General features: G+C 35.3%; 1 protein-coding gene and 1 long non-coding RNA gene across 2 annotated transcripts; one reads left to right on the top strand and one right to left on the bottom strand.

The window, feature by feature from the left end:
* Positions 1-536: 536 nt before the first annotated feature.
* LOC136819627 (uncharacterized) lies at positions 537-2,167 on the bottom strand. The gene is made up of 2 exons (XR_010848459.1): positions 1,673-2,167; positions 537-1,013 (listed from the first exon to the last, which is right to left on the bottom strand). It is a non-coding gene; the product is annotated as an uncharacterized lncRNA (long non-coding RNA).
* Positions 2,168-3,735: 1,568 nt separating this feature from the next.
* LOC136819524 (F-box only protein 9-like) lies at positions 3,736-26,037 on the top strand. Its single transcript, XM_067075759.1, has 13 exons — positions 3,736-3,952; positions 10,479-10,616; positions 10,964-11,021; positions 11,781-11,861; positions 15,186-15,246; positions 16,229-16,307; positions 17,123-17,224; positions 19,026-19,087; positions 19,941-20,029; positions 20,907-21,020; positions 21,839-22,074; positions 23,814-23,893; positions 24,772-26,037. Exons 1-13 carry the CDS (start codon positions 3,947-3,949, stop codon positions 24,884-24,886), a joined length of 1,221 nt encoding a protein of 406 aa, XP_066931860.1. The 5' UTR covers positions 3,736-3,946; the 3' UTR covers positions 24,887-26,037.
* Positions 26,038-26,758: the final 721 nt, after the last annotated feature.

Here is a 26,758-nt window from a genome sequence, read left to right as displayed (position 1 = left end):
TTCTCGGGCTAAAGTGTTTTGACAACCATAAAAAGAGCTAGCTTGGTTGAATATTAAAACAAGGAAGGAGAAGGGAAAGAAAAAAAACAGGACTAAAACAATGGCAATCATGATATCAATGACAAGAAATCAAAAAATATCATGAATTTTTTTTGTAAGAACTTTTTGAAGTTTACACACAAAGCGAAAAATAATAGCAATATAATACAAAACATAGCAAAAATAATAATAATAAACTGGTTAAAAATTTCTGGACTAATTTGATTCTTGTTATGTCAGTTTTATTTGTCTTATTGCTTCCAAAAAGTTACTTAAATAATTGCAAGAAAATTAATTACAATAAAAAAACTTTGACTTGGTCCTTCCTCACTAAAAGCACCTTGGAAAATAAACATATATAATGTGAAACAGTGTATGAAAAATCGGTCACTCTTGGATTTAGGGGGGGGGGCTCACTAATTTTAAAGAGGTGTGGTTCTAAGTTAAAAAGCAATTTACCCTTTCAAATAAAATTTTAGAGAAAAAAAGTATGAATATAACCAGACTGCTCATCAATGCTCAAGAAAAGAGTATTTCATAAGATGAATAATTATATAATGTGATGCATGAAAATAGTCCAGTGTCCAAACTGGAATTTCTATTAAAAGCATTTTTGATATATATATATGGTTGGTTCATATCTTGTAATTGTAGTCCAGCCTCATTCTGGTGTCTTGTTTGGGACTATTTGCGTAATCAAGCAAGAAATCCTGGTGAAACAGGGATAAAAAGACCCCAATCCAACTGCAAACAAACCATGACATCAGATTCCATTGTTGTTTCCTTTGAGTTAAATTATGCTTTTCACCCGTCCATCTTATTAGCAGAATTTGTTGGTGTTTGCAAAGATATTGAACCTTGTACTTGACAAATTCAGACAGATTTTAAGCCAATTCTCATTGTATACCAACCACGTGAAGATATACAAAATAATTCATGGATCTAGGTTACTGGGCAGTATGATGGTAACTAACCTGAAAGTATATAACAATGAAAATGGGAATTAGGATTTTTGCAGCAAGCTATCATGAACAACTACAGAACACAAACAACAAATCTTAATTCCACCGACCATTGACAAAAACCGGTGAAATAAACCTTATATAACTGGACAATCTATTAAACCGGTCAGAGCCAATCTATTAATCGGTCAGAGCCAATCTATTAATCGGTCAGAGCCAATCTATTAACCGGTCAGAGCCAATCTATTAATCGGTCAGAGCCAATCTATTAACCGGTCAGAGCCAATCTATTAACCGGTCAGAGCCAATCTATTAACCGGTCAGAGCCAATCTATTAACCGGTCAGAGCCAATCTATTAACCGGTCAGAGCCAATCTACTAACTGGTCAGAGCCAATCTATTAATCGGTCAGAGCCAATCTATTAACCGGTCAGAGCCAATCTACTAACCGGTGTCAGAGCCAATCTACTAACCGGTCAGAGCAAATCTACTAACCGGTCGGAGCAAATCTACTAACCAGTCGGAGCCAAACTGGTCAGAGTCATAGTTTTATAAATTACATAAGTAAAAATATTAGAACTTTGATTGCAATTTTCTGTTACATACAAAAACTTGAAATTTTTTCCTCAGTAGAAGCTAAAAAGGCAACAAGGATAATTCAGTATACTTACCAAATCTAAAATCCATTGTCCATTGCCATCAAGCAAGTTTTGCTAGGATAACATTATTTTTTCATCCAAAACTAGGAAAAAAAAACAACATTTTTAGTCGATTTTGCCTATCTGCCAATCTTCAATCAAAATGCTAAGAAAGTTTGAAGATTTGCCATTTAAAACTAAGCTATAGGTTGTCATTTAATCAACCTTACTGCTACCCATAAAAATTATGTTTGCAACACAAAAAAAATTAATTTTATTCAACTTAACAAACAAAAAATACACTTTTTAATACAATTTTTCAGCTATCTTTGAAGGATGTGCCAAAAAGATCTAGAAGGTGCCAATAAAAACCAAAGCTAGGCTAGTCACCTAAAACCTTTTGCCAACCCAAACCACTTTATTTTGACTCTGAAAGACTTTCCAGTAAGGCAAACTAGCTAAAAATAAAAAGGTCCCATTTCACATCCAATTTTAGCATGCCTGCTTCCGCCATCTTTTTCTCAAAAAATAAAGCATGCACAGCAGATTTTTTTGTCAGTGGAAACCCCAAAAGATCGTTATTTGCTTTTCAGTTGTTTATATCAGTAGGAAACCCCTCCAAAGGAGTAAATTCAGACAGTTTTTCTTGAACTGTTATAATACTGCACATAACGCCATTTTTTTTGCAGTACCTTCTTGGCCAAGTTGTTCCCTAGCCTAGCGACTTCAGACGACGCCGAATTCAATGATCAACAATGAGAAAACAGCGAGCGGCAGCGGCGATTCTTATCCTCTTTTCCCAAATCTCTGGTTTTACGTTAATCAAAGCTAAAGCTCAAAGCTCGGTCAAAGCTCTATCTAGGAAGAATCGGGACGAAGAAAAAAGTTGAACAATCCAGAAAAGACAAAAAAGTGTCTCAGTGAACCAAGTTTGACAGGAGTAGTTAAAAGTTGGAAATTCGGCCTAAAGTACGGAAGCCCTGAGCGGCCACAACGACAACAATTTCTTACAAGAATACTTAAAACTCTCACAACAATATTTCAAACTCTTACAACAATATTCCAAACTCCCACAACAATATCAAAACTCTCACAGCAATATCAAAATTTGCACAACAATATCAAAAATTTTCACAACAATATCAAAAATTTTCACAACAATATCAAAATTCTCACAGCATTATCAAAATTCTTAAAGCGACATTATGAAAAATTGGGAAATCTAAAGTGCTCTCTCCCTCAGTGATTTTTTACGTCTCATTGATGATGAAAAAAAGTTCTGTCCGGGCAGGGACTTAAGTTACTCTACGTAGGAGGCGCCTGAGTGTGCATTTTACGTAGTTGTCCCTACCGTGAGTATCGCTGCTCGAATAGATATCTCTGAAAACTTGGCCTCTGGTACACCCAGAGTAAGTTGTCCCCATGCGATTGAAAAAAATTAAGCCTCTGGTGTTTAGCTACAAAAGTTTCCAATTTCCAGAGAAGCCATAATAATAACCTTATGGACGGACCAACTTCTAACAATCAATCAGAAAATACTTACGATCGAATACATATATAAGATAAATGTGGTGCAGTCTCCTCCCACATTAAATGCATCAGTTGCCATCGTGGACTTCTCCACGGCACTCCATGACGACTACCAGACTAACTGAAAATTCATCGTAACTGTATGAGCAATTCGATCGCCACGTGAAATATTTGGCTACACACAGGCGCCTAGGTTTGTAGTAACTAAAGACCTTGTCCTCAAGGAAGATTTTTCATATGAATATGCGTAGAAAAATTACTGCAGGAGAGCATTTTAGATTTTTTCCAACTTTTGGTATTGTATTGAAAATTTTGATATTGTTGTGAGAATCTTGATATTGTTGTGAAAGTATTGATATTGTTGTGAAAGTTTGTAATATTGTTGTGAGAATTTTGATAAAATGTTGTGAGAAGTTTGAAATATTGCTGTGAGTGATTTATATTGTTATGAGAAATCGTTGTCGATGTGGCCGCTCAGGGCTTTCGTACTAAAGTATATTCCACTCTGTTGCGGAGCAAGAGAGAACTATTTTGATCAAAACGGCGCCCTTTGATTTCATCATGTTTATTATTTCTGTCGCCATTTTGATTTCTCCAAACTCTAGCAAACTTTAGCTGATCCTGACTGCTTTATTTGATCTGAACTGGGAATCTTTTACATTTATGCTGATCTTCTGCCTTTATATGTGCTGGATACTTTTTTAATGACCACAAGATTAAAGATGCACACTCGTCCAACTTCAACCATGTGAACAATTTTAAGCCAAATCATCAAAAATGGAAGTACGTATTGGGCCATTCCAGTTTTTATTCGTTAACGTTACCCCCCAATGGACGACATGGAATTTCCGTAGCAAATTGCTTAAAAATCATGGAATTCCAATACTTTAATGCAAAATTAAGTAGAATTCATGGAATTCCGATACTTTCTCTTTAAAGTTTGCCTGGAATTCCGTGCCGAAATTTATTTCAAAAATTGATGTCATCCATTAGGGCGGGTGTAATGTTTTTTTTCTGGAATGGCCCATTAAAACATAGTTTCCTTTTCTATACCTTCTATATCTTCTTTTTCTTTTCAAGTATACAACTCCTACCCACTCTTCAGGATATACATACCGTGAGTGGTCCTAAATCCGACAGCCCTGCCTAAATCAGATGGGGTCTTTCAAAGATACAAACTAAAATAAAAACAAACCTTTCACTGTGATGCAATAAAGATACCAAAGTGTCAACTAAACTGAGAGATTTGATACACATTGATTTGAACCAAATTACAATAATTGCTTCTTGTACAAAACATAATTTTTTATTACAAAATTGTTAACGTTTTAAACACGAGCTACAGATTCAGAATAATATAGAGGTAATTATTTTTAAAACTCACACTTTTTTGATCACATTAATTGACATCTTGACATTATAAAGTCCTTGCAATAGTTTATCGTTCAACTTGGAGAAGGAATGTTTGTAAACATAGAATTCTTCTTCACAAAGACGAAAGACAGATCTGGACTTATTTCGTACTTTCCAGTCTCTTGTTCGTAGTTTTGCTGACTTTCTGGTTATTTTCTATGTTTTCTAACTTACTGAATGACTTACCGACAGATCGCCACCGGTGGGATTCGAACCCACTAAATGCAAAGTTTCGATGTTTTGAAACCCATTGCCTTATCCACTGCGCCACGGACTCATGCCAAGATAGCGCTTCTGACGGCTATTTATATTGTACAAACTGCAGACCAGACTGTATTAAGAGAAAATCACAAAAGAGTGCTTGTTTCGAGCTTCAACCCTAACCCTAAGTGATAATAACCCAATCCTAGCCAATCTGATACGAAACCACACCCAAACCACACCCAAACCACACCCATACCCAACCCTACCTGGTCGCCTGCAGGTCCTGACACTATTCCCGCATACCGGATCCGAAAAATAAATACAACATGCACAGGTATGATGTAGATTCTCCAATGCTTAATAGAGAGCTTGAACTTGAAAAACTTAAAGATCTTCGTAAGCAAAACTGTAAGAAAATACTTATTGGTCAACTAAATCTCAACTCAATAAGGAATAAAATTGAAAATTTATCAGCTATAGTATCAGGAAATCTAGATATACTTTTGGTTTCTGAAACCAAATTGAACGATAATTTCACAACTAATCAGTTTGAAATAGAAGGTTTTGAGGAACCGCATCGTTTGGATAGACCTAAAAACGATGGAGGTGGTGGACTTTTGCTTTATGTAAGAATTGGATTACCATCTAAGTTAATAAGATCTGAAAATACGTATGAAGGCATGTTTGTTAAGGTAACAATTAATAAACAAAAATGGCTGATATGTTGTTCCTATAACCCACATTTAAATAACATCAACGAGCACCTAGAAAAGCTGCAAATTAGCATAGATGCGATAGATATCGATTATAACAACATTCTGGTTGTAGGAGACTTGAATTGCGAAATTGAGAATCAGCCTTTGGTTGATTTTTGTGAGGGGTTGAATCTCAAAGCTATGATTAACTCACCAACCTGTTTTAAAAATCCTGATAGGCCAACTTGCATTGACCATATGCTTACAAATAAGCCAAATCATTTTCAGAAAACTGCTTACACTATTACCACTGGAATATCGGACTTTCACAAGATGACTCTGATAATCCTAAATGAAAACTTTAAGAAATTGCCACCGAAAACAATCAGATACCGATCTTACAGACATTCAACAGTGATACTTTTCGCATGAAACTAGATCTGATCATCAATAGTGATAACAGTGAATTTGAATCAAAAATAAAATGTATCATAGAAGAACTAGACAAACAAGCTCCTTTTAAATATAAAACGGTTAGAGGTAATAATATGCCTTTTATAAATAGAGATATGAGAAAAGCCATCATGATAAGATCCAAACTCAAGAACCTGTACTATAAGAATAAAACACACGAAAACAAAACAAAATACAACAGACAAAAAAATTTTTGCTTATCACTATTGAGGAGGACTAAGAAAGACTACTTTGCCAACCTTAAAGATTCCAACATAACTGATAACAAAAAGTTTTGGAAAACTGTACAACCATTGTTTTCAAATAAAGGTTCAAACAATAAGAGTTATACCTTAGTGGATAAAGAAAAGATCATAAATGACGAGAAACAGGTAGCTCAAATATTCAATGACTATTATGGCCAAATAATATCAAAACTAGACTTGCCTGAGCCTCCCTATGTTGCATTTGACGAAACAAATAATCATACTGAAATTTGTATTCAGAAATATAGACAACACCCAAGTGTCACTGAAATCAAGAAAACTGAGTATCTAAATAAATTTTCTTTTATACCAACAACGAAAGAGGAAGTAGGGAAAATTATCAAGGACTTAGTTCAAGGAAAATCACAGCCAAGCTCAGATATTCCAGTGAAAATCATAAAGGATAATTGTGATATGTTTTCCGAGTTTTTGTGCTCAGAAATAAATGCGTCATTCGAGTCAAACTCTTTTCCAAAAGAATTGAAACTTGCTGATATAACACCTGTGTATAAGAGAAAAGGTTCAAAGAATGACAAGGGCAACTTCAGACCGGTGAGTATTCTCCCAGTTCTGTCAAAAATTTATGAAGAAGTCATACATACCCAAGTCTCAACCTACTTTAACAACATTTTGAGCAATAGACAATTTGGATATAGAAAAGGAATGAGTACACAAACTCCACTTTTAGTCATGACTGAAATTTGGAAGAAAGCTACAGATGAAAAGAAAAAGTTTGCAGCGCTACTCATTGACTTATCAAAAGCTTTCGACTGCATCTCGCACGAACTACTGATTGCTAAACTTGAAGCATACGGATTTTCAAGGAGTGCCTTAGGTCTCATAGCAGCCTATCTATCAGATAGAAAGCAAAGAACGAAAATTGGCGACCATTACAGTACCTGGCATAATGTTAAAGTAGGTGTTCCCCAAGGATCCATTCTAGGGCCGCTACTATTTAACATCTACATGAGAGATTTGTTCTACTTTCTTGAAAATAGAAATGTACTGAATTATGCAGACGATACAACACCTTTTGTGATAGCTGACTCTTGGGAACAGGTTGGTGAGGAGCTCTCGAATGGAGCTGCTATCATCTTTGAATGGATAACCCAAAATCAAATGAAAGGAAATGCAGACAAGTCTGAGTTGATAGCTAACAATACCAGCAAAGAAATCTTCATTACTATACAGAATGAACGCATCTTTAACAGCAACTCAGGCAAGATCCTAGGATAACTTTTGACAACTGTCTGACTTTTGAGCCACACATTAACCAGGGGGGGGTCAACATCCAGATACCAGACCCATAGCCGGGTGGTGGTGTCTTTTTTTCCTTTAAAAGTCTAAAAAGTCAAGTTGGTATTGATGGGGGTGGGTCCCCCTTTTTTTAGAAAAAAAGAGTTATTCTCAGTTGGTATTGATACCAAAATAGGGGGTGGGTACCCCTTTTTTTAAATAATATGATTCAGAAAGTTGGTATCCATATCAAAATGACAGCAAAACTTTCCTAATTTTTGCCCTTATAGCTAGAAAATACCCTGGGGTACATATCAGTCTAAACAGGTTTCAATTGATTTGTTTTAGCTTTTGAGTATAATGACTGTAAATGAGTAATAAGTATAAATGACTTTGAAGTTTGTTTATTTTGGACTTTTTCGATATTTTCAAGTTTTATTTTTGATCAAGCCTGAAGCAAAAACATTTTTTCTGTGATAGCATTTGGTAATGAGTGAGTCTATTCTGTTCCAAAATTATGTACTAATAATAGCTTCTCCTAGTTTTTGCACATCAATTATATTCAGATAATATTGATTCAGATTGATTTTGCTAGCTTCATTGGGTTTGTTTTTATTATATTGTCAGTTTTCAGTCATTTTCTATTTTAGCATATGACATTTTTTGTGTTGTGTTGAAGAAAGAGTATTTCAAAAATGAGTTTTTTTGAAGTTTCTCTTAGTACCCTGTTTGTGTGGGAGGGGGTGGGTCCCCTTTAAACAGCTTTAAACTCAAATTTGTCAGATTGGTATTGGTACTAAATTAGGGGGTGGGTCCCATGATATTTTGTCAAATTCAAAAAGTCATGTTGGTATCGATACCAAATTAAGGGGGTGGGTCCCCCCTTTTTCTGAAAATTATGATTTTCAAGCTGGTATCGATACCAAAATAAGGGGGTGGGTCCCCCCTTTTTCTGAAAATTATGATTTTCAAGTTGGTATCGATACCAATTTTGGGGTGGTGGTGTTAACTTAGCTCAAAAGGTCGAAAGTCAGGTTTTTGGGCTATGGGTTGGTATTATAAATGTTGACCCCCCCCTGCATTAACATGATTTATAAGAAAGCTAGCCAGAAAATCAGTGCACTTGCGAGGGTAGCACCGTACATAAATCAAAAGAAAAAACAAAGGCTCATGAATGCCTTCTTTAGAAGTCAATTCAATTATTGTTCGCTTGTCTGGATGTTTCATGTTCGCAGGCTAGATCAAAAAATAAATCACCTCCACGAAAGATGTTTGAGGATAGTGTATTCTGATCATACATCTACTTTTGAGCAGCTTTTAGAGAAAGACGGTGCCATCAAATTCCACAATAAAAATCTTCAGTTGTTAGCAATAGAACTTTTCAAATGTAAAAATAACATATCAGATCTAACTAAAGAAATTTTCAAACATGATGAAAATATCAAAGTAAATCGCAAAACGCCTTACTTCAGATCAAGAGAAATAAACTCTGTTTTTCACGGTTTAGAGTCACTTTCATTTTTAGGGCCAAAAGTTTGGGAATTAATTCCGGATGAGTATAGAGATATAGTTGATCTTAGTATTTTTAAGGAAAAGATTAAGCAATGGAGGCCTACATCATGCCCGTGTAGAAACTGCCGAACCTATATTGACGGTGTTGGCTTTTTGTAATCACCTTACAAATTGTAAAGTAGCGTTGACTTTTATTAGCCTTTGTTGCTACCTGTTCGTCAACTTGAAATAAACTATTACATACATACATACATTCGTCTTTATGAAGAAGCCTTCACCCAGTTATTTGGGGTGTCGGAATTAGGCAGGGCTGTCGGAATTAGGCAGGGCTGTCGGATTTAGGACCACTCACGGTACTGCGCTTTTATTGACTATTGAATTTCTCCATTACATTGCATATGTCCAGACGATGTCAGTCGAACGAATCGAACGCTGAATCAATTGAACCTAATTAAACACAATAGAATAATTGCAAGTCGATTATTGAACGCAATCGAATCGCAATCGAATATTACCCAGGAGTTGCCGTTCGATTGCTTCAATTACGTTCGATTGTATTCGATTATGTGCAATTGATTCAATTGTATTAGATTTTATTCGCTTTCGTACGGTTTAAGCGCCCGGCCGCCCACGCTAAAAAGCTCTAACTGAGTGATCCAATTTAATTTAATTGCAATCAAACTCATCGAACATAATCGTAATTGAACGGAATCGAAGATTTACTAGAATGTAATTGACAATCAATCAAACCAATCAAACATAGTCAACTATCAATCAAACTAATCCAACCTTTTACTCGAACGCAATCAAACACGATCGAATATTACCCAGGAATCTGCCATTCAATTGAGATTCGATTACGTTCGACAATCAAATCCCAATTATTCGATCGCGTTCGATTAAGTTCGATTGGTTCGATTCAATTGGGCCAAAAAGATTCTGAAAAATATTCTGATTTCCGGAAACAAGACTACTTTTTTTTTGGCCTTGGCACCGTCTGGATATGTGCACATCTTTTATAATGTGTCTTCTTTTTTGAGCCAGTCTATGTAGGAATGTCTTAATTCAAGAGTACATTTTTGAGTTTTTGTAGCTGTAGAATGTGATGTCGTCAACTGCTCCAACTTGGGACTAACTGACAAAACATGGGACGGCAATTCGGTCACCATTTCACCGAACCTCCAAAGTCATTTGATTTGAGTTAATGAACGACGATACACAAATAAAAATACAAAAATACACGATTTCTCTTTTGCACAAAGTAGGCTTTTAAATCAAAATATGAAAAAAAATCCACACTGAATACACACTGAAAGTGTGTAAAACTCACTTAAAATCGTTAAAAACACTCAGAAAATATCCCAGAAATTGCAAGATGCGCGAAAATTAAAGGATGCGCGAATATTCTATTTTACGAGCTGCGCGAAAATTAGAGGCGCAAAAATAAAAGGCGCAAAAATAAAAGGCGCGCGAAAATTAAGGGAATTAAGGTATACCTAATAAATTTACAATACTATTTGTTTTTCAAAGAGAGAAAATGTCTTATCAGAGGAACTGGCTTCATTTCGTCAAGAATGGGCTGAGGAACTTTATGATAACGAAAATGAAAATGTGATCAAAATCCAAGATGAAGAACAACTTCAAGAAATTTCAACTGAAGAAGAAAAGGTATGAATATAGATTTATCTCTATGTCTCAATGTGGGCCAAGTAAATCCCAAAATTTCACGTAATGTACATGTACATTGCACTTATAAGCCTAACTAAAGCTCAGATATGGCAAAAATTTACGTATACTGAGAGATATAAGCATCGTTATAAACATTTTTCAAACTCTCCAAGCCTTTTTTCAAATTTTTGTAAATCAAGTTTATAGTGTATCTCAAGGTGACTTTTTAACTTGCTCACTTAGAAGAAGGCCGTTTTCTTAAGGAGCAACAAAAAGTATACACCATAAGCTTGTCCACCAGGTCCGATGGCAAAATTGCAGCTAGGTTTTGTTCTCTTTTTCTTAAGGCTGTTGAAATGTTTATAAAAGCAACAAAGTTGGAAAAGGAAGGCAATTTCAATGCAGGTAAACAAATTCTCTAGCTATTCTTTTATATATGAATCCAATTTTGAAAATCAGAGAGAAGTTAATACCTAGCCTGGATATCCAGGCTGTAAACTATTTCACAGTGTAGTTTTTGATATTTCATGTTCTGGTCTCCCTAGAGCGATTTGCATTCTCAGATCAGAATGCAGTCCGCTTGCTTGCGCTCACTTCGCTAAAGCCGTAATGGTCGATCTACATGGCGTGGAGAAATTCTGCAACCAAAATAGGGTAACCCATAATTTGCTAGTGAACATACATCTTTCTGTTACATGAAAAGGTGGAAAGTTTGCACTTTCATTCTCTAGGGAGACCAAGTTTATAATTTTAAAATCTTGTATGTTGAGGTAATTTTTGTTTATCTAAAATTTTGAGCTTGGATATCCAGGCTAGTTAACCCCTTAAGCGGATTAATAAGTTTTGTCTGGATTAATTTTCTCGATTTTTGCAGATTACAGCCATTTTCGTAAAATTCATTCCATTTGATTTTTGGTCAAAATTGAAAATGAAAGAACATGGCTGAAAAAGAGGCTGATTTACTAAATTTAGTCCACACGAAAATTTTAGATTCTCAAATCACGTGATTCTGACCTTCCTATTATTCCTATTTCTAAAGAAGGGTGTCGAAATTAAAGAAGGGTGTCGAAATTAGGAGAGTGGTGTCGAAATTAGGAGAGTGGTGTCGAAATTAGACCAACGTACGGTAACTTTACTAACAGAAATACTTTTTTCCATTTTTAGCTGTTGTATTCTATCGAGAAGCCATCAAACTTTTTCCTGATGTGGAATTCAAAGTTGCAGACTATCAAAGGAAACAACAAGGTGAATGTATATTTCGACATTAAAAAAAAAAGTCAGCTTTTTTGAAATAATTTTTGAACTACTTTTTTCAAACCTAATGTATGATAGCTCAAAATTCAAGTTAAAGCATCCTCTATACGATTAAAAAAGAATGAACAAAAAGTTTAAATCCTGGAGCTCACAATATCAAACCTGTATACTTTTTGGTTGCACCTGGGTATTGGGTTTTTAGCAATTTTTAAGTGCAAATGATTATTATTGAATACCCTAAAAACAGAAATTTTGGTGGAAGGAAAATTTGGCGGATTTGGCAAATAAGTCCCCGTCAAATACATTTTTCCCACCAGCGGCCAAATTTAAATTATGGCTTTAAAAACAGGTTTTTTTAAATTTAATAGCCTTTTTTAGCCAAAAATATTCTTCATCTATGATTTAAAATTCAAAATACCAAAAAAATCGTAAATATACATAATAAGCAAAAAATATTCTTCTCTTTTTTCGTTTTTATCAGTTTCAGTTGTTTACATGTCAGTACATTTTTGGACCTACCGGGAGGTCCTTTAATTTGACCGTTGTCCGTTCGTCTGTTACAAGCTCTTCTCGGGATTGGCTCATTAGTTTTTTTTAATTTTTTGCACAATGATACAAAATGGCAATGCCTGAAAAGTGACGGAGCCCGATTTTTGAAAAAAATTTTGGGGGGGCAAATTTGGGCCAAAAACTACCTAAAAATAAGGTTTTTTGGACTTTGTGCAAAATTGCTTCATTAGTTTTTCCTGATTTTTGGCAGAAAGATAGAGTGCAAGGTACCCTAAAATGTGGCTGAAGTAATTTTTCTCGGAAAATTTTTTTTCGTCGCCAAATACGGATTTTCGCAAATTTGGGCCAAAAACTACCTAAAAATAAGGTTTTTTGGACTTGGTGCAAAATTGCTTCATTAGTTTTTCCTGATTTTTGGCAGAAAGATAGAGTGCAAGGTACCCTAAAATGTGGCTGAAGTAATTTTTCTCGGAAAATTTTTTTTCGTCGTCAAATACGGATTTTCGCTTTTTGGGGAAATTCCCTTTTACCATTTTCCTGTTAGCAGCTTTTCTCGGGATTGGCTCATTAGTTTTTTTTAATTTTTTGCACAATGATACAAAATAGCAATGCCTGAAAAGTGACGGAGCCCGATTTTTGAAAAAAATTTTGGGGGGCAAATTTGGGCCAAAAACTACCTAAAAATAAGGTTTTTGGACTTTGTGCAAAATTGCTTCATTAGTTTTCCTGATTTTGGCAGAAAGATAGAGTGCAAGGTACCCTAAAATGTGGCTGAAGTAATTTTTCTCGGAAAATTTTTTTTCGTCGTCAAATACGGATTTTCGCAAATTTGGGCCAAAAACTACCTAAAAATAAGGTTTTTGGACTTGGTGCAAAATTGCTTCATTAGTTTTTCCTGATTTTTGGCAGAAAGATAGAGTGCAAGGTACCCTAAAATGTGGCTGAAGTAATTTTTCTCGGAAAAATTTTTTTCGTCGTCAAATACGGATTTTCGCTTTTTTGGGGAAATTCCCTTTTACCATTTTCCTGTTAGCAGCTTTTCTCGGGATTGGCTCATTAGTTTTTTTTAATTTTTTGCACAATGATACAAAATAGCAATGCCTGAAAAGTGACGGAGCCCGATTTTTGAAAACAAATTTTGGGGGGCAAATTTGGGCCAAAAACTACCTAAAAATAAGGTTTTTTGGACTTGGTGCAAAATTGCTTCATTAATTTTTCCTGATTTTTGTCAGAAAGATAGAGTGCTAGGTACCTTAAAATGTGGCTGAAGTAATTTTTCTAAGGAAAATTTTTTTTTGTCATAAAATTTTCAAAAAAAGACGACCAAGTTACACAATGATAAAAGAAAATAAATCAGACGTTTTTGCATTGTTCTAAAACTTATTGTGTTTGCTCAATACCAATAGTAAAATATGTAGAATACCTACTTTTATCTGATATTGATCAAGGTAGGTCCATTCAGCATGTTGCTTGTTCTTTCTACAATGACAGATATTACGTTATCTTCACTATATACAGTATGTGGCCCCCAAAACGGCGATCAAATTTGAAATTTCTCTCAAATCTAGAGGAAAAGAGATTTTACAAATATTTTTGCTGCATGAAAACCTTTAACATCTCTACTTTATTTCCTGGAAGTTCTTTTTCAAAATTTTCAATTTCAACAATATTTTTCAATCGCTTAAAGATAGGTAGCTTTTTTCTAATAGCCCCCAAAACGGAGGTTTGAAATTTTCTTGAGATATCTTTAAGTTATGAATACAAAATTTTGACCATAGTTTTGAAATATGATTTAGAGGGTTTTGGGCATAAATTTATTTGATAAAATTTTTACAGTATACCCATGGTTGTCAAAATGAAGGTTTGGGGCCCCCAAAACGGATGTGTAGTTAAAATCAAATTATTAAGCCCAGTGGTAATAGTGGAAAAAACTATGAACATATTTGTGTTTTCCCTTAAATTTACAACCCGATGGATGTAAAATTTATGATTTTTATGAAATATTTCAAGATTTTCGATATTGCAAAGTCCAAACTGAAAATTTAGAAATTTTCAAAATGACAATTTTGATTTAACAACGTCTTAATCAAGTTTTTGAAAACAAATCTCTTTTGAAAATAGTTCCATTCATGTATGGAATAAGCTGTGAAAATTTTAGAAAAAAAGCTTAACTGAAACTGAAAACATTAAGCTTTAAAGATATTTTTCTCCTATATTTTTCAAAAAAATTACAGAATTTGCCGTTTTTGCTGATTCAGCGAAAATTTTTATATATAATGTTAATTTTTTGTTATAAACTATTAACTCAAGGTGATAGGAATAGAATTCCAAGATTTTTTCTTTTTCTCATATTTAGAATTTTCGGTTTTGTCAAGGGCTCCAAAATACTGGCTGACCTTCAAGATACTATATCTTTTACCCAGCCTCTAAAGTCACAGATGTATTTGCATTTTCTGAACGGCATTAGGTGTAGAAAGTTTCCTATACCCCGTTTTCATAACTTATTTTCAATATCCAAGGAGCTAGAGTGAGTTATATGCAATTTTTGTCTAATTTTGGTGTTAAAATATTTCCTTTAGACGGAAATATGTTATTTTGAATCTGTCTCAAACCAGCAAAAACATGCTCATTTTTAAGTATAACCATCATTCTTTCAAAATAAACAAAAATCGTTTAATTCTGATAAATCTACAAGTCAGAATCTTCATTTTAATGAAAACCTCCGTTTTGGGGGCCGTCTCCGTTTTGGGGGCCATATACTGTATATGGATATTTGAAAATAAAGTATTGTTTTTTATTTCTCAGAGACAATTGAAGCGGATGAAAAAGAAGAAGAGGAAACTCAACAAAATCAATCTTTGGAAAAGTATTTTCATATTTTTATTCGACTGCAATATTTTTATTTAGGCTTATTGGACTTTTCCAGAAAAAAATTGAATATGGGGGGTGGAGGATATAACAATTTTCAGTGATTTACCCCCCGGACAAAGTGACTTTTGGCCCCTCGGACAACGGGTTTTGCCCCTCGGACAAGCATCAAACCCAAATTACCCCCAGACAGAGCAAATCTACCCCCCGAACAAGGTAAATTTTGATGATTTTTCACTACCCCCCGGACAATATATCCTCCACCCCGTATGTACCGACATTTTCTGGAAGCTCTTCCATTCCTGCTTTTTTTTGTTTGATATTTTCCAATTTCTTTTAGTAGAAACTTTATAACTTTAGAAAAACTTTATAACTACTTGATCCCTAAATAATTCTTGGTATTAAAATGTACAGTCAATTCTCTTTTTAATTCGAACCTCTACTACTCGAATCTTTCTATATAACTTGAACTAAGTACTTTAATGGGATAAACTTTCGCGAGGATTAAATTTCGCGGTTGGGCCTATCCGCGAAATTCAAAAATTTCGCGGGGACTTAAATTCGCGGTGGCACTATTGGGTGGCAATATTTTCACGATTTTGTGACTTATACTGTCAAATCATGCATGTTGGTTGTTGAAATACACATTATTTGCGCTTCTTTGATGCCAGTAAACATTCAAATAGTATTTGTTTGACATATTTTGAGTTTTGTTTAGAAATTTTTCGGGGATGAGGCCCTCCCAAAATTCCATTGGGACTTAATTTCGCAGATTTTCGTGGATGACACCCAAATCCGCGAAATCCACAAAATTTAATCCCCGCGAAAGTTTATCCCATTAAAGTATTGGTCCCTTATACTAGAAATTAATATAAAAGTACTTTCTGTTAGTCGAATCTTTCTCTAATTCGAACAAAATTCTTGGTCCTTTGAAGATCGAGTTAGAGAGAGTCAACGGTATTGCAATTTATTTCTTTTAGTTTTAATTTCGAGGAATTGACCAAACAACTTGCTTTGATGCACGTCACTGGACTCTGCTCTCCTAATCTTCCACAAACAGTAAGTTTTCAACTTTGACACGATCATTTTATAATTTGGTCATAAACGTGGACCGAAAATATGCTTTCCCAGAAAAACTTTTTACCCCCAGTGTTGAGGATATTGATTTTTCGAAGTATCGAACCCCCTGGATATCCACTCTTAAAAATATGCTCAACCCCCTGGATATTCTCTCTTATAAAGATGCTTACCCCTGGATATCGTACTTTTAACTTGAAAAGACACTTTACGCCCTGGATATCCGCTCCCTTGTAGATATTTAACCCCCTGAATATCCACTTTTGAACAAAAATCGTTAACCCCCTGGATATCCGATATCCTCAACAGAGTGGTGCACGGACTATTCCTGGAAAAGCCCATTCCAGTACCACCTAGTTGCATTTTCGTCCAGCTGATTTTCAACAGAGCTCAAAAAAAATTACTGGAACGATGTTTTCTCTTTCTTCCGCCACAGAAGAGAATTTTTATTTTGACATTTTGATAAATATTCGACTCGTTTCAGTAATAGACCAGCCTAAACCAAATTTGAAAATCAAACATTATTAAAAACACCCCACAAAAACAAGATCGAAACTTAGTTTGAGGGCATGCTAAAAATCTATGTACGCTGACTGCACGCACGCATGTCACGTCTAAATCCAACTATGGACTGAGAATCGAATCCATCAATCTCATAGCTCAGTATATTGGTCTTAAAACAGTGGCTCTATAGTTAAAGAGAAAAAATATTTTCGAGACTGACCAAAGGGGATTGTACTATCCCAAGCAGTAGTAAGAAAAAGTATATTTTTATTCATTCTTTCTCTTTATACCAGACAACACACATTTCAGCTTTACCCAGTGAACTTCTGGTGAATATCATTCGATGGGTCGTCTCCAAAGAACTGGACATGAAATCACTCAGTCAATTCTCATTAGTTAGTACAAATATTTTTTCAACGTTAACATTTCCAGTGTTAATTTTTTCAGACTCAGAAAAATGATAATGATGTTTTTCCGTCTCTAAATTCTACATTATTCACCAAAATTTCAAGAATATGCTCTAATTTGCTGCGAAAAATCCATTTCTGTCTCCAACGATAAACCTTGCTTTGGCAACTGCATTTAATCTTGGGATTTAAAGACCTCACAGATTTTAACCTCTGATGCAGAAGAAACAGTCAAACTACTCAAATCGTCCCTCTGAATGCATTAAAAGGGAGAAATTTCGGGCAGGAATTTGATTCGGCTGATGGCTTTAGAATTAACAGCCAATTCGATTGACTTCAAAACATGCCATTTTTGCCCTGATTGCCAATTATTTTGCATTCGATTGACAAAAATTTGGCAAATGTGGCAAAATTTGAGCGCCATAAATGCCAAATAAAAAAGATGTGGTGAATCTGGCATTCTTGTCATTTTTGGAACTTACCTCCATACAAAACACTGTTCCCACGAGACCTGTGTTCTTTTCGCTCCAATTTTGCCACTTTTGCCAAAAATTTTGAAAAATAGAAGACCTTCCAATGCTAAAGCAAAACAATGCCGATCGGCAATTTGATTGGTTAAAAAAATCGCCCGCGCGTGTAAACATTTCGCGCTCTACAAACGCCAACAGAAAACTGCTGACAAAGCATCACAAAACGGATGCCATAATGGCGGCAAAGCGATGTTCAAATTTGCCATGAAGCTATGATCTTTTGACATTGAAATTGTGGATTTGGCAAAATTGGCGAGTGTGTCAATCGAATTGGCTGTAAGTTTAGCGGGAATTTAGTTTGGCGGGTTTTCTTTCTATCAAAATTTCTTTCCTTCAAAGGTACGGAAAAAAAGCGAATTGCTGACTGCAGAATTTTGCTTTGTAGTTGTAGTTCTCGTTTATATGGTTAACTTTCTACCTTTCCCACTTGCAATTATTGGGCAAGAGTATTGTAGTGAGGGTAAGGCAGACTTCACGTTAACTTCCTACTGACAGTTGACTTTTTACCTAATTTCGTCATGAATGAAAGGTTGACAGCCAAAGGCATTGACTTAAGACAGCCAACTTTCGTCTAAATGATAGAAGGCAAAATGGAAAGTCGACTGTCTACGACTGTCGATTTTTTAAGTCAAAAGTTTTAGACCATGATCAGACGTTACGGTTTTTGTATCGCTCTGAAACGAAACGGCTCCCAAACACTCTGTGACCATGTTAAGACGTTAAACGGTTCCGTATCGTCCCGAATCGAAACGATTACGAAACAAGTGTGAATGTCAAAATTCCAAACGTCAAAAAAGAAGACGTCTTAAAGCAAAACAGATCGAAACGGTTTCGAAAACGCTTGTTTTATATAAAGCGTGTTTTATATAAGATATATGTGATCGGAGCGGAACTGCTTCGTTTTCTTGGTCCGAAACCAATATGAACACTCTCGATCCGTAACGAAAATCATACCGGAGCGACACGAAACCATGACGTCTGAACATTGTCTGTGTAAATGGCAAAACTCGAAACGTTAAAAAAGAAGACGTTACAAAGCAAAACAGATGGATCCCCTATTTTCATCGTAACGGAACTGCTCCGTTTTCTCGTTACGAAAAGTTCCGAAATCAGTTTGAACACTTCCCTATCCATAACGCAAACAACATCGGGCGATAAGAAATCGTAACGCCTGAACATGGTCTAGAACTTTTGACTTAAAAATTTGAAAACTTGATATTTAAAATTCAATGCATATTCAAATTTCCCTTTTTTCCAAGGCTTGCAAATGGTTTTACATTTGTGCGCGGGATGAGGAACTCTGGAAAATCATCTGTTTAAGGTATGTATGAAAAAAGTCAAAAATCGTTAAAAAGTTTATTCCAGTATTTTTTAAATGTACCATATTATTCGGTAGACCCTCGAACGCATTAAATATCCCCTTTCACGATCATTTTCTTTTATAAGCAACTCAGATTTTCGGCTCAGGTTTAGGGTTGCTAAGCATTCTGGGTCATTTTTTTGAAATTTTGGCTACCATATTTATGCTTATTGGGTCAAGGGCTTTCAATTGCTATAATCATCTAAAAAGCTAAAAAATCGGCTAATTTAAGGTCTCGAATTGGGCTTTTCCAGAAAAAAACCGTGCACCCCCTGTTGAGGAGGTCCAACCTTTTGTGACCTACCCCCTCAGAATTCCAGGCAATTTTAGGATCATACCCCTCTGGAATTCCGAATTTTTACAAATTTTCAATCATTACCCCCTTGGAATTCCGCTTATTTTTGACGGATTTTCGTCTACCCTTATGGAATTCCACTGCATTTCAAACCTTACCCCCTTGGAACGGAAATGGACCTCCTCAACAGGGGGTGCACTATTTTTTTCTGGAAAAGCCCATTTAAGAATCCTCCTCCTGTTGATGCCCAATAAGAGAAAGGGAAGTCACAATCGAGATGAATAAATAAGCACCAAAACTTTGTACTTTAATTAATGTTATGGTTGAAGAAGTACTTTCTTTTATGAATTGATAATCTTGTTTTCAGCCTTTTTTTGATATTCTCTAAAATTGACCTTTTAGATCTTTTGACATAACTCGGGGACATAACTTTTGAACTTTAATGAAGTAAAATTAAAAGCCGAGTCTTAGCCACCTAGTTGCTTATCATTATCAATAATGTGTGATTTCTTTGGATAGAACTTGGGGAATGAAGTGTTGTGCACCAAAAAAATATCAAAACAGTTGGCAGAGGATGTTTGTTGAAAGACCACACCTCAGATTTGATGGTAAGACATTTCCCGGTTTCCCTATGTCTACCTTTCCTTTGAAAAAAGGGTAAGAGTATTAAGCTTTCCCTTTAGCACGGTGAATAGACACTAGCCCAGACCTCAGATTTGATGGTATTCCATTTCCCGGTTTTCCTATGTCTACCTTTCTTTTAAAAAAGAGTTAAGTTTTCCCTTAGCACGGTGAATAGGCACTAGTCCACACCTCAGATGTGAGGGTATACTTTTTTCCTGGTTTCAACTCCTCAGGATTCAGCTCAAAAAAATTCTTCAATCAGGATGTAGACAAATCAAAAGCTAACCGTCTCCGTCGCAAAAAATCTCCAGAGTCCAGGGGCCAGTTAGCACAATGCTCAATTCGAGACTTTTAGGGAGAGATCTATGATTAATTTCTGCACGATACCGAATACTTTAGGCGTACAAACTTTCGCGAGCAGAAACTTTCGCGAGGACGAAAAATCGCGAAATTCACGACATTTACTTTCGCAAATTTAACGGAAAGGTATTTTTTGCGAGCATAAACTTTCGCGAATGAAGACGTAAAGTTGAGAATATTCACATGAAAAAATCGCTTAGGGGGACAAATACTTCTTGAATTGGCTTGAAACATTTGACCTTTGACTTATTAGTCTTTAAGCAGCCTAAAAAGTGTCATAAAAGTTGCATTTTATTCAAAGTTTGAAATTTTACAGATTTTCTATTTTGTTAAGAATTTTTCGCGAGCATAAACTTTCGCGAATGGCTCTTCCTAGAAATTTTAAAGACATTTACTTTGGCGAAAAGGACCAAAATTCGCGAAAATCGCGAAAGTTTCTGCTCGCAAAAGTTTGTACGCCTAAAGTATAATACTCATGATGGATATATTTTCCCACTTTAGGTGTGTACATCAGCGAGAATACGTACGTACGGGCCGGCGAACAAAGTGTGGATTCTTTCTACAAACCTTTTCACTTAGTGGTTTATTACAAATATTTGAGGTTTTTTTCTGATGGTATGTTCAAATACACTCTTCTCGAGATGCATAAATTTATTGTTGTCCTCGTTTTCAAACAGATTTCATTGCTATGAAATTATACATTTAAACCAATTTAAATTCCCAAAAGGCAAACATTAACTCTAAAACAAAAGTACTTGAAATTCAAAATGTCTCATGAGGTGTAAACAACACAATTATCATTGTGAATATGTAATTTTATAGCAATGAAATCTGTTTGAAAACGAGGACAACAATAAATTTATGCATCTCGAGAAGAGTGTATTGTCGTGTTTGAATTCTTTTAGTTGCAAAGCATATTCAGTATTTTGATGGATGGATATAGGAAATATTCATCGTCTCCTTACAGCTTATTTAGTTTCAAGCCTAAATTATATTGGTCATCAGTGGTCGTATATATTTTGTATACAAAATTAATACATCAGCTTTGTGTATAAGTATTTTATGACTTTAAGAACTTTCCATGCGAGACTAAGGTCAGCATAAAAGATTTCACTTGTTCTCTTGGGTATATTCATATGGTAGTATCAAATATTTAATTGAATAGAGCGTACGGCTTGTCATTGTTAAGGGATTTTCCTCTGTCGGTCATGACAGTCATGACCTCCGTATTTCAATACCATCATCAAATTCATAATACACCTTTTTCCGGTTGGCCGTTTCGTATAAAAAGTCACCAAAATTTCGAGCCAATGAGATGGTTTGTTTACTCGAAATTTTGGTGACTTTTTATACGAAGCGGCTAACCGGAAAAAGTATTGCCTTTTGAATTGCTGAGAATCTCATGTTTGAATTTGTACACCCTCCACCTTCAGGTCGCTGCATTATTCTAACATCAGCTGACGAACTAAAACCAACCATCCAATCTCTCAAATCGCCACCTTACCGCGATCCGCACATCTATGTCGGTTATTACCGAATGACCGGCGAGAAAACGGTCAACATTTTTTATTCATATTCAACCAAACCTAACAAATGGGAGATTCAACATAAGAAAAGGAAAAACCAAAACTTCGTGGTGAAAAATACGTGCGAACATAATTTTTTTATGGTGAGTACGGCTGTGAACTATATCCCTCTTCCTTTTCATGTTTGTTTAATTTCTGTAATTTTCTGCAATTATGGAACCAAACGTTCGAATTTGTATAGGCGATCTCTCGGGCAAATCGAACGTTTTCTTCCATAATGGCGGAAGTTGCGTAACGTGACATGAAAAACCTTTGTAGGTCAAACTTCACATAGTCAGGCTCGTGCAAAATAAACCGCAGTGGCAATTGGATTCAAACCTTCTGCTTGGGAGGCAAGGACGAAAACTATTTTAGTAATTACTTTCTGGATCTAAGATTTGTCACATCATGGATTTATTATAGAGACTCTGGATAAACATCAAATGAAACGGTGGAGAGAGAAGTATTGTCTTTCTTTTGTTTCAGAAAACAATTGATGTTCTAGCTTTGTCCGCAAAGGACAACTGTCATGGCGGCTCGAAGGGCTCTGATTTTGAAAAATGATTAATACTCTAATTTCTAAAAAGTTTTCTAACTTTTTCTTTTCGTACTTTTGCTGGCCAAAGGTTTGAAAATAAATGCTAGAATACCAAACGGATACATTTATGAAATCTGGTGTGAGAAAAAAATCATCAGATGAGTAAAATCAAACAAAATGCTTATAATGACACGAAATTTTGAATTGGGAATATCTTTCCAATATTTCTCCGAGAAGAGCTGAGATTGACATATATTAGATGTGAGTCTCATAGCTTCACTGTGGTATGAAAATCTTTTGGTGGCACGTGGTGGCACGGTGGATTTTTTGAGGTTGAAGTTTAAAAGTTTCTGGTGTCAATGTTCAATTTCTTATACATAACATATTTTTCCATCTTTCTCAAAATTCAAAACGTCAGAACGACGTATAATTAGTAATTAACTAGACGAGTTTGAATCTCGGAGGAGAACTTAAAGTCTCATTTGGGAATTGGATAAGTGTATTTTGATGAGAAATGCAATTAAAATGATACGGAAAATCATTTAATGGTGGAAGGAGGGTGAACAATAATATCATTACTGCGGACAAGGCTTGTACATGAGAAATTGGCAAAAATCAGCTCATTGTTTTTCCAGTGTCTATAATAATTCCATGGTCACATACAGTAAAAGGATACGTGAGCTTTTCTAATGATAGCGTTTGTGGGGGGGGGGGTTGTAGGGGTTCGAAATACCGTTTTCCCGTCAAAATCTTTGCTGAATCCTGGAATCCCGAAAATTGGAAAAATAATAACACCGTCACACCGGCTTGTACAGGGCAAAAATGTACCTAAATACCGTCACCGTCTGATTTTAAAATACCGTTTTCCCGTCTCTTTTTTCGTCAAATCCCGTAATACCGTACTAAAAAAGGGCCAATCCCGTCACACCGTAAAAGTACAACCCCCCCTTTGTGAAAAGTAAAATGGGTTTTGGGTATGACAACCTGCTCTTAGTCACACATTAGACCTTTATCAGGACCGTTTTGTAGTTGTAGGAGTTTTGCGCTCAAAACAAAGAAAGATATGACGTAATCTAGGCCTACTCTCGATTTTCGTGAGAAAATCATTTTTTCAAAGGTATTAAAGTTTTTGTTCTTTTTCGCATTGGATTGACACGGATGTGGAGGAAGATTGGTCAGAAAGAGGAAAAGAAAAATATGAAATATGTGTCTGATATGAAATATGTGTCTGATATGAAACGGGAACACTTATGTAAAAACAAAACCTTTAATTTGTTAATTTTTCTTCTCCTTTTCGCTTGACAGCAACTCGAACTACAAAACACGAAGAAAAGCAAGAACAACAAGTTACAATGGGTGGACTTCATTTGCAAAACCAAAAACAAGTAAGACATTTTTACTATCATAGCATTTGAATCGTTCATAACACTTTTTATTTAAAAAATGATGGGCCAGGCATTTTCATACATTGGTCTCGGGGGAGAAAAAATATTTAAATTAAAATACTTGGTTGGAAAGATAATTTTGAGTAAATTTCAAGGTAATTTATTTTGAAATCTTTAAAAATTCTCGAAAATGAAGATGAAAAAAAATAATGAAAATGATTTTGAAATTGTATCATTGTACCGAAAATGTACGGATTGTCATTTTTTTGACCCGTCTCTAACACTGCGTCATGCGTAGTAAGTTTTAATCTCAATACAGTACGAAAGTAACTACATTGCAGACCCCGAGATAACAATCAAGAAGCTGTCTGAAAGTCCTAGACTACTGGGCTATCCATAACTGACTACTTTAGACGTACAAACTTTCGCGAGCAGAAACTTTCGCGATTTTCGCGAATTTTGGCCCTTTTCGCGAAATTAAAAATTCTAGGAAGGGCCATTCGCAAAAGTTTATGCTCGCGAAAAATTCTTGGCAAAATAGAAAATCTGTAAAACTTAAAACTGAATAAAATGTAACTTTTATGGCACTTTTTAGCCTGCTAAAAGACTAATGAGTCAAAGGACAAATGTTTCAAGCCAATCCAAGAAGTATTTGTCCCTCTAAGCCATTTTTTCATGTGAAAATTCTCAATTTTACGTCTTGATTCGCGAAAGTTTATGCTCGCGAAAAATATTTTCCGTAAAATTCGCGAAAGTAAATGTCGTGAATTTCGCGATTTTTCGTCCTTGCGAAAGTTTCTGCTCGCGAAAGTTTGTACGCCTAAAGTAGTGTATTAGGGCACCGTATATAACATTGCTTTCTCCATTTTTCTTCCCAGTTTGCACGATACAACATCGGAAAACACAATCGAGTGGCAAGGCTACAAACCATTCATCTTCAGCAGAGTGAAATCGTACACGTCAAGTACCGACAGTTATCTTTCACTTTATTGATTGTCAACTCTTTGCACACATTTGCATTCATGAGAGTTTTCTATTCCTACAGACACGTTGAACTTTATGTAGACCATGCAGGCAGTTTCGTGATCCCGGCCAACCAAAATTTAGATCGTTCTTTTTTTAAAGTTTCTAAAGTGGTACGCTAATGTAGGGGCAATCCATATCACGTACGCATGTAAGGGCAAGAGGGGGTTTAGAAACGTATATTGTTTGAATGACGGCACTTCTATTGTTCTCTGCGTGTAAGAGGAGATAGGGTGTAAAATTTTCGTGTGCGTAAGAGTTGACAGGCTGCAGTGTTACTTTTCTAAGAAAAGATCGGAGAGAACACGAAAAAGATTGTCAATTTGTAGGGTATTTTCTCTAACGGGACAACATTTTGGATCCCTCTGGGTCTGTGACACAGGGGTGAAGTCAAGTTTAGTCTCACCACCCGAGCTGCCACGACACGACAAATAACGTTATGGTTGTTAAGTTGTCTTTGGAAATTGAAATAAAAATAAAACTAATTTTGATAGTTTTATTGTTATTTATGCAGATTTTAAAGTTTATACAGTTTTAACACAGTACCCAGTGTATTGGCTATTTTTGTATATATATAACATTTCAAAAATATTATAAAATCACAGTGCTCTCTTTTTATCTTTACGACTTTGTGTACACATCAATGGAATCTTGTAGCTTTACTTCAACCTCGTTCCCGTTTATGTGTATCCCAGGCTTTCTTTACGTTACTGATAGACGACAAAGAATACCTTGGTGTTGGCTGATGCGAGTTCCCCCTCTCACTCAGAGGGGGAACTACTCAAAGCAATACGTCATAAAAACTCTGACGTTACAAAATTACACCGAAGTCTTCAAAAAACAAGAACAAATGAAATCTGACGTTTTATTTTTGATCTTACGCGTTTGTAAAACCAGACAATGCCAGGGTATTATCTAGCGCTATCAGTAAGCATAAAAAAGCTGATAATACGCAGGGAACGAGGTTGGCTTTATTTAAAATGCGAAAGATTTTTTTGTTTTTGCAATTTAAATGTTTTGTATCATACGTATTATATTTTATATCGGTTGACTGATTGTTGTTTTGTATGAAATTTTGTATGTTATATTTTATATAGAACATATTTAGTCATTTCGATTTATTTCGATGTATTGACTGAAATCTTTCTTGAACTAGCGAAAGCTTGTTCCAAGCTTTCCAAATATTCCTCTCGAGGGAAAAAAATATATATAAGTAATATCTTGTTGAAAAGATCATTTTGAGCAGATCGATGTACTGTAAGCTTTGATAAATTTCTCAAAGATTTGAAAAATAGATGAAGCAGAATACAATGAAGAATTTTTTCTACCCTATCAAGAACTTTTAACATAGGTATACTGATAAGAAGCCGATAAGAAGTGACTCTCTCCAGTTTAAAGTTACAAGTCAGTTGTGAAACGTAGGCTTTAAGTGGATTAATTTATGCAAAAATAATATTTCGCCAATTTCGTTTTCCCGATTAAATCGGATTCACAGCGCTTGTTGTAAAAATTTTTAAGTTTCACAATTTTTTATAAATTAAAAAAAACAAATATTCACCAAAGGAACAAGTATACCAAATTTAAATGAAAATTAATGAAGTCTCCAGGTTACCCCAGAGTTTTAGCCTCGGTTTTGGGTTAATACTGGTGACAACGCCCCTAAAAGTCAAAATATTGTAACAATGAAAACACCCCCAGGGATTCATCCAAGCTTCAAAGTGTACAAAATTTCAGACGAGTCTCCAGCCTGCCCGAAAGTTTTTAGTGATTTTTCTATTTTGGTGTTTTTGCGACCTTACCTTGGACTCGTGGTGATTAAAAAAGGTACCCTGATCAGTGGCG

Source organism: Clytia hemisphaerica, unplaced genomic scaffold (assembly GCF_902728285.1).
Source record: "Clytia hemisphaerica strain Z4C2 unplaced genomic scaffold, Clytia hemisphaerica genome assembly, whole genome shotgun sequence".
Lineage (NCBI taxonomy): Eukaryota > Metazoa > Cnidaria > Hydrozoa > Leptothecata > Clytiidae > Clytia > Clytia hemisphaerica.
Note: the sequence above shows the minus strand (reverse complement) of the source record. Positions and strands in the feature narration are given on the sequence as shown.